The following is an 8,565-nucleotide window of genomic DNA, read 5'->3' on the forward strand; positions in this document are numbered from 1 at the left end:
ATGGACTGCTACCAGTGGAGGACCGTGATATGGTCCGAGTCATCTTTCACCATCTCCTCCACAAATGGACACGTGCACACGTTGAGCCACGGGAGCTCAACAGCCCAGAGTGCCTCGTCCCAACAGTAAAACGATCTGGCGGTTCAATAATGGTTTAGGGAATTGGTTGCGGCATTTCCTGGGTCCGCTCCTTCCATTAGAGGGCAGGGCTGATGCAGCATGCTACGTTAGTCCTGAGCGCTCATCTGCATCCCATGATGCAGCATATCTTCCCTGCTGGGACGGTTGTCCTTTTGGACAATGCTCCTAGTACACAGCACATGTCACCACGTGCCTTGCGGAAACACGACGATGAAGTTACCAATCTTTCATAGCACTCCCAATCGCCAGAACTCAACCCCAGAGATATATAATTTGTGGGACTGTCTGAAGAGGTGCTCAAGACAGCAGTTTCCACCTCATCAAACCAACGGCAACGTGAAATTAAATTATTTGTGGACGGATGGTGCCACCTTCCTGCAGAACAGTTCCATACCCATGTTGAGTTCATGCCACGTCATAGGAGTTGTGTCCCAACACCATAAGTAATATTCCCTTGGCGGTTCTTTTTTACCCACTTCCTACCACTTGGTGGTTTGCATCAAGAGCGCCAACAAAATTTGAATCCTAACCCAGCTATAAACTGCTATACTGGAGCTTCGCCGGCAAGGCGAGGCATCATAGTGGACGCCATCCCTCGGATGGACGACCCATTCGGTAGCAATGTGTTGGTATCCTTCCTGAAGAGAATCACCGACACCCTGAACAGATTAGCCAAAATTAGCAATTCCTGGCCAAACTGAAGGGAAGGCAACACCTGACCAGTCAGGCCAGCGCAACCAAGCTGTCCTGCATAACCAATCTGCCACGGAACCAATTCGGCGGCACGAACGCTCTGCAAAGATTATCGTATGGCATTCAATTTATAAGTGATCAATACGTCCATGACCTGACCAAAATGAACAAAATAGATGAACCATATTTTCAACCCCGTTACCAATACAATCACCAAAGTTTATGCAAATAGTTTGGTACAAAATAATTTGATCAATCCCTTAATTCAAACATCTATTATCTTGGCAAATGCACTCAACACCCTTCCGTGGGGAGACCACAACTCCCTCCGAAGGCCACCACTTGCATTTGCAGCACTAATGCAGGATGAAATTGGATCCACACTGGATTCTCAAACAGCTTCAAGATCTCTCAAAACGCTCCACAAATGCACCACAAGTAAATTGGGAGAGGAAAGGGGGAAGGAAGTCTTGATACGTGACCCCATTTGGCAGTAGAACCACACTAGACAGTCGATGAAACTGGCGGAGCAATTACGTTTGGCTCATCTCACCGCCGAACCCCTCATCAACTTAACCTGCCCGTTGCAACTCATCTACAACCATAAATTAGACAATGACAGAGAGCCTCGGAGCTGCAGCATTTAGGATAATTGGAGCATTACATTTTATTTAATAAATCTTTAGATATTCCCAGCTCCTTCCATGCACATGGGCTTCCCCTTGTCGGAAGATGTCCCACTGCAATCAGTAGATAAAGCGGCTGCACGATCCCCGTTAAATACCATTACTCATTTTGAGCCATAAACACCAGGTTAACGTAATTACCTCCAAAAAAAGGTGCACTCCACACGACAGCAAAGCCGATGAAATCGCACAGATACACAAATTGAGTGCAACGTTGCCGACGGACATTGCAATATCAATTGCCGGAAACAAAATTGACACTTCCGCGCACGTGCAATCAATTTCCATTTGCTGCTCGGCAATTTGGGCCTCGACTTTTAATGCGGTCTCATTAACCGTGAACCGTTCCGATTAGCACGTACCAAGCAACATCTCGAGCTTTTGCTGGGGAAAAGGTTACAAATTGGGAAGCACTAGCTGCAGCAGGTGAACAGGAAACATTGAGCCAAGACTGATATTTCTCACGACCTCAGATACTTGGAAGTAAAATTTTCATCAATTTGCGAAACAGTTTTGCGCTTTGTACGGAAAAGCATACCAAAAGCTAGAATTTTTTTAACCTCCTCGCGTGCTCTGAGTATCTCGACTCCAGGTGTTTTACGTGCAAGGGAGAGGGATCAATAGGCGTGCTGTCCCTCGGAAGAACTTCAAAATGGAGGACCCGTCTTCCAGCACTGGTCCTTGGAAACCTACTACTACCACTACTACTAACATTATCCTGCATTAGGAGGTTGGTCGGCTGATGGCACGTCTCTACTCCGTCCTATAAAAAGCATCCACCTCCATTAACCCCAAACAATTGAACGTCTCGACTGATTGCATTGTTCCAAGTCTTTTCGGTTTACATCTCTTGGTCGTTCACCCTCAACTACAAACCTCATGGCTCTCACCACATGCCAAAACCACCTTCGTCTTCTCTATCTCGAATCTATATCACTTATTTAACAGCCCCAATTCAACTGGAACGGTGCAGTTAGCCAGGGAACATCATTTGGTCCAAACCCTTCATGTGCCCACCAGCCAGGCCTTGCATTTGACTGAAGGTGGCAGGAATTTGGCGAATGATTACACATACTCCTCCCTTTGTGCTGACCCACTTGGATCTGATATAGATGTTTAAGGTAATGAAGGGTATCAATTTGGAGGAGGAGCAGGGCAGAGCCGCACGCATACGTTGGCCGACAGATAAAGGAAGTTCCAGATCAATAAGTTTTTGTTTTTTTTTATGAGGAAAGTTGTAGAATCTTAAATGCTTATCAAAGTCAGGGTAAACTATATCCGATTTGCTCGTAGATTGGAGGGTAATGTCACAAGCAAAACTCACACTCTTACGATGTCTCTCCGAAAAGACCGACTGGACAACCCTCCCATCTAGGTTCTGAATAATCCTCTCCAAGAAGTTCTGTCACTCAAGCTTTTGGGTCTCACTATCTGCCATGATCTTTCCTGGGAAAACCACATTTCCAAGCTGGCCTCCAAAGCCAGTCGCCGACTGGGCATCCTCCGCCGTGCGAAGTCCTTCCTTGGCACACCTGAGCTCCTCACCACATACAAGGCTTTCATCCGCAGCTCAATGGAGTACTGCTCTCCCCTCTGGGCTGGTGCTCCTGCCTCACACCTAGCTCGTCTTCACGCTGTTGAAACCAAAGCGTTCAGAATCATTGGAATCTCCCGCAATGACGCTATCTCCGAGGGCCTTTCACTTACTCATCGCAGGCAGGTTTGGTGGTCTTTCCGTCTTCCACAGACTCCTCTCCGGCCTTGCTCCCCCAGCTCTCTCTGGGCTCTGTCCCCAAAATATTCCTACAGGTCGCACAAGATCTGCCAGCAACCCTCTTATGGTTAAACTGCCAAAATCAAGACTCTCTGCTCACCTTCACTCCTTCATTCCTCTTTTCTCCCGACTCTGGAACAAACTCCCTCACTCTCTTCAATCCCACTCCTCCCTCCAGGTCTTTATAACGGCTGTTCACCACCATCTCTTTATATCTTCCCCAATCCAAAACCTTGATCTTTTCTACCCCCGCTAATTTCACCCCAAATCCACTTTTTTGAGGTGCCGACTTCTTTCCTGGAAGTCCTTGGTGTCCTTGCGTTTTATGCCTATCCTGCCTCTCCCCAGGCCCACTCCCTCCCACACATCTCCCGATGTCCCTGCTCTCAAATGTTGCGTTTGGGTGCTTCCTCCCCTTCTCTCCCCATCTTGTCGGCCGCTCCCCTTTTTATATACTTTGTTTGCTTGTTTGTTTGATTTGTTTGTTTGTTTGATAAATGTTAGCACTTTCACGAGCTTCGACTCTGTATACACAAAAAAAAAAAAAGCCCAAGCAAAGAATATTGAGATTTGAAAATATTGTCATATAAAATACTGGGGAGGGGTTGTGGGGGAATGCGGGATGCATGAAAGTAGACAAAACATCTTCTCGCCGGTGCCAGCCAATCTGTGGCCTTCACGGATGAGGCAATAGCTTACTAAGCGGCGGAGTCGTTGAGCTGGTATTCGCGTGCCCGCAGCAGGCAGCTCTGCACCCCCTTGTCGGTCCACAGGCGAGCCACAACTGCGGCCAAGTCCAAAGTCATGATGCCCTCGTCGACCGATCCAGCCAATACAAAAAGTTGCCTTGCATCATCCTGAAACGATGCGATGACAAAGGTCAGCAAGTTGCAGGCAGTTTGGTCATCGCCCCTTTCATTAAAGAGCAGGAACGAGTTTACATTGCACGATCTACGCTTTCTCTCGCCAAGAATGGGACAACCATTCCAGGGCGGACACCCAATCACAGTTATGGTGTATTGATAATGTCAGGCCTTCTGCTAGGCCTCAAAGCATGCAGTCTGTGCAAGATACTCCTCCTCCAAACTAAAGTTTCCGAATTTGTCCAAACAATAGGTGAGGGAGGGAGAACAAAAGGCACAAGACAACCACCAATTAGGAAAGAAAGGCCCTCACCGCTCGAGATGTGTCCCCAAACTCGACTTGCAAGCTGCCCATAGCCCGGATTATAGTGATCATTGACTGGATCGTGTTACTGTAGACTATCGCTTTGTACTGCTTGCGCTCCTCCTCGGTGTATCCATCTTCGTGGATGATCCTGGAAGGGAGGGAAGGTTCGGATATCAAAACCCAAATCACGTTCCAAACGGCATCGAGGCCTCTCGCTCGGCACGTAAAATGAGGTTCAACGGAGTCGATGCTCAACACAAAGCCACTTACTTCATCTGCTTCACAATGGTGCTCTTCCCAGACTCGCCAGCTCCTGTGGGTGGTAGTGTTGCGTCAGTATGACTTGGAATTCAACACGGCACCTTCTCTGGGCTAGCCGACACGGCACGTCTGAGCATTTGGGTCACACCGTGGGGATGCTAGGTTCAAACCCCGCATTGCGATGCATTTGTCTGCCATAAACCGCAATGTACTTGCTATCTGCATGATGTGCACAAAGCGGTCCGGTCTCCACAAAATAGAAATTCCAAATATTTGACTGGTATAAATGACACAGACGGACAGACACACAAACAGAGACAGAGACACACAGAGACAGACACACACACAGAGACACAGAGAGACAGAGAGAGACACACACAGAGACACACAGAGACACACACAGAGACACACACAGAGACACACACACAGACACACACACAGACACACACACAGACACACACACAGACACACACACAGACACACACACAGACACACACACACACACACACACACACACACACACACACACACACACACACACACACACACACACAGAGACACACACACACAGAGACACACACACACAGAGACACACACACACAGAGAGACACAGAGAGAGACAGACAGACACACACAGAGAGAGACAGACAGACACACATACACAGACAGACAGACATACACAGAGACACAGACACACACATACACAGACACACATACACAGAGGCAGACATACACACACAGAGAGACAGACAGACACATATACACAGACAGACACATATACACAGACAGACACATATACACAGACAGACACATATACACAGACAGACACATATACACAGACAGACACATATACACAGACAGACACATATACACAGACAGACACATATACACAGACAGACACATATACACAGACAGACACATATACACAGACAGACACATATACACAGACAGACACATATACACAGACAGACACATATACACAGACAGACACATATACACAGACAGACACACATACACAGAGACAGACAGACATACACAGAGACAGACACACAGACAGACACACACATACACAGACACACATACACAGAGACAGACACATACACAGAGACAGACACATACACAGAGACAGACACATACACAGAGACAGACACATACACACACAGAGACAGACACACACACATACACAGAGACAGACACACATACACAGACACACACAGACACAGACACAGAGACAGACAGACAACAGAATAAAGTGCAAATACAATGGCAAGATAACATCGGGATAGAATAGAACCACTTTTACAAATTGTCGAGGACAAAAGACCTCGTGCTCGATTTAATCAAAATGCAGAGCGGTCGGGCATTAGCAAATATAATTAATTAATCCAATCAATCAGAATCATCCATCAAGGAGATTAGAGTGGGGAGGGGGGGGTGTGGGGGGTGGGGGGTGGGGGGTGGGGTGTGACTTGCACAACCCACCGCCCCCTCCCCAACCCTAACCCAACTCTCACCCTGGAAAGGAAGAATTAAAAACATTTTACAAAATGCTCCTAAAATGATCACCGCCTTGGATTTACAACACAATGGGAAGTTCATCACGACACAATTACCGGTGTCGTACAACACAAAGCGCTCGCACCGCATCCATTATTGGGAGCTCGAGCCGCACGTTGGACGGGACACAATGGACGTCTCACCGAGAAGGAGAAGCTTCACCTCCCGCGACGCCTTGTCTCCGTCCTGGCGGAGGTTCTTGTCTATCTGCTTGGAGCGCTGCACGGCCACCTTGTCCTCGGAGCTGATGGAGCAGCCCATGATGGCCACGGGCAGGGATCGGCGCTCGGGAGGAGGGAGATGCGCCCTGGCTGCGCGCGAGCGGTGACGCGCGCACGCGCCGCGCCAACTTGGCAACAAGTTGGAAAGTTTGCTCGGGTGGGCGTGGCAACGTAAACGGAGCTCGGCGTGTGCGTGCGGTGCTCGGGGAAGCCTGCTCACCTTAGCCGGACCACGCCCACACGAACGGAGAGCGACGAGCGCGAATAACAAGAGCGGCACCCGCTTCGTTTCTTTTATCGAGCCGCGTCATGACGTCACGAGCAAGCAAGGGTGGGAGGTGACCGTGACGTTGATTGGTCGGCACACTCGCGCCGCAGCCACTCACGGCGGAGTTTGCGATTCAAGGTGCGCGCGGTTTCTCTCCTGAGCATCACGTGATTCGTCACTGACGTCACGACATAAATATTGTATGCCTCATGAATAGGTAAATATGGTGACTGTGTTGTCAACCTGTCTTTACCTGCTTTGAACGGGCATGAAGCGCACGACCATTTAAGGGTGCTAAATGAAGTACGACGAGTTATGTTTTTACCTCTGTCTGTCTGTCTCTTTGTTTGTTAGTGAACAAGTTAGTGAACAAAAAGTTGTGAAGATCCGGATCTGGTTATGATAATTTTACAAGTCATTCTTCACCGTTGAGAGAAAGCCTGATGCTGCATTAACGGTTCAGGTGGCTGCTTCAGATCTTCAGGTCTTGAGTTTGAGCCCTTTTCGACCATTAAACAACATTAACACCAGGTGGGTTGACTCAACTTGTCATCTTTCCTAGGTCGGCAAAATGAGTAACAGCTAAATGGAACCAGGGGGCACTGCATCAGTGGCACAGCAACATTCCCAGCAATGATGCAACCAACAGCAACAATTGCTGCAAACGAAATATGAATAACAAGTGGGAGAGACAGAGGAGTGGGGAGGGAGCGAGATATGAGCGGAGGGAGAGGGGAGTGGGGGACAGACAGGAGACGGAGTGGGGGAGAGGGGAAAAATAGGGGAATGGGGAGAAAGAGTGAGGGATCAAGGGAGAGGAGAGTGGTTGAGAGAGAGAGTAGGGGAGTGGGGGAGAGGGTAGGGGAAGGGGGGAGGGTGAGGGAGAGACAGGGAGTGGTGGAGAGAGGACGGAAAGGGGGTGAGTGAGGGAGAGACAGGGAGTGGGGGGAGAGGGTAGGGGAAGGGGAGAGTGAGGAATAGACAAGAAGTGGGGGGAGAGGGTAGGGGAAGGGGAGAGGTGAGGAAGAGACAGGGAGTGGTGGAGAGAGGGTAGGGGAAGGGGAGAGTGAGGGAGAGACAGGGAGTGGTGGAGAGAGGGTAGGGGAAGGGGAGACGTGAGGGAGAGACAGGGAGTGGTGGAGAGAGGGTAGGGGAAGGGGAGAGTGAGGAAGAGACAGGGAGTGGGGGGAGAGGGTAGGGGAAGGGGAGAGGTGAGGAAGAGACGGAGTGGTGGAGAGAGGAGGGAAAGGAGGAGAGAGTGAGGAAGAGACAGGGAGTGGTGGAGAGAGGGTAGGGGAAGGGGAGAGGTGAGGACGAGACAGGGAGTGGGGGGAGAGGGTAGAGGAAGGGGAGAGGTGAGGAAGAGACAGGGAGTGGTGGAGAGAGGGTAGGGGAAGGAGGAGAGAGTGAGGGAGAGACAGGGAGTGGTGGAGAGGGGAGGGAAAGGGGGAGAGAGTGAGGGAGAGACAGGGAGTGTGGGAGAGGGTATGGGAAGGGGAGAGGGTGAGGGAGAGACAGGGAGTGGTGGAGAGAGGAGGGAAATGGGGAGAGAGTGAGGGAGAGAGTGGAGGGAAATGGGGAGAGAGTGGAGGGAAATGGGGAGAGAGAGGGAGTGGGGGGGGGGGGGGGGCGGGGAAGAGAGAGAGAGGAGGGTGGTATATTACTTTTGCTAGATTCTCCCATCACTTGGGACGGGTACTCTTCTTAGTATAACAATAAATCCATGTGCCAAGTTTTAGTTGAATATGTTAAAGTGTGGCAACAAAGTCTGGAAAACAACGGGTGGGAAAGACA

At 49.7% G+C, this 8,565-nt stretch overlaps 1 protein-coding gene across 1 annotated transcript in view; it reads right to left on the bottom strand.

The window, feature by feature from the left end:
- The window catches only part of LOC137415555 (guanine nucleotide-binding protein G(i) subunit alpha-1), a 41,908-nt gene extending 35,078 nt beyond the window's left edge, over positions 1–6,830 (bottom strand). Inside the window, exons 1-4 of the mRNA XM_068101154.2 lie at positions 6,426–6,830; positions 4,735–4,777; positions 4,471–4,612; positions 3,994–4,151 (exon numbers count right to left, since the gene is read on the bottom strand). Coding sequence (XP_067957255.2) covers positions 3,994–4,151; positions 4,471–4,612; positions 4,735–4,777; positions 6,426–6,543 — 461 coding nt within the window. The 5' untranslated portion in view covers positions 6,544–6,830. The remainder of the gene's footprint in view (positions 1–3,993; positions 4,152–4,470; positions 4,613–4,734; positions 4,778–6,425) is intronic.
- Between the last annotated feature and the right edge of the window lie 1,735 nt (positions 6,831–8,565).

The sequence above is a fragment of the Myxine glutinosa genome, chromosome 1 (genome assembly GCF_964187855.1).
Source record: "Myxine glutinosa chromosome 1, kmMyxGlut1.1, whole genome shotgun sequence".
Taxonomy (NCBI): domain Eukaryota; kingdom Metazoa; phylum Chordata; class Myxini; order Myxiniformes; family Myxinidae; genus Myxine; species Myxine glutinosa.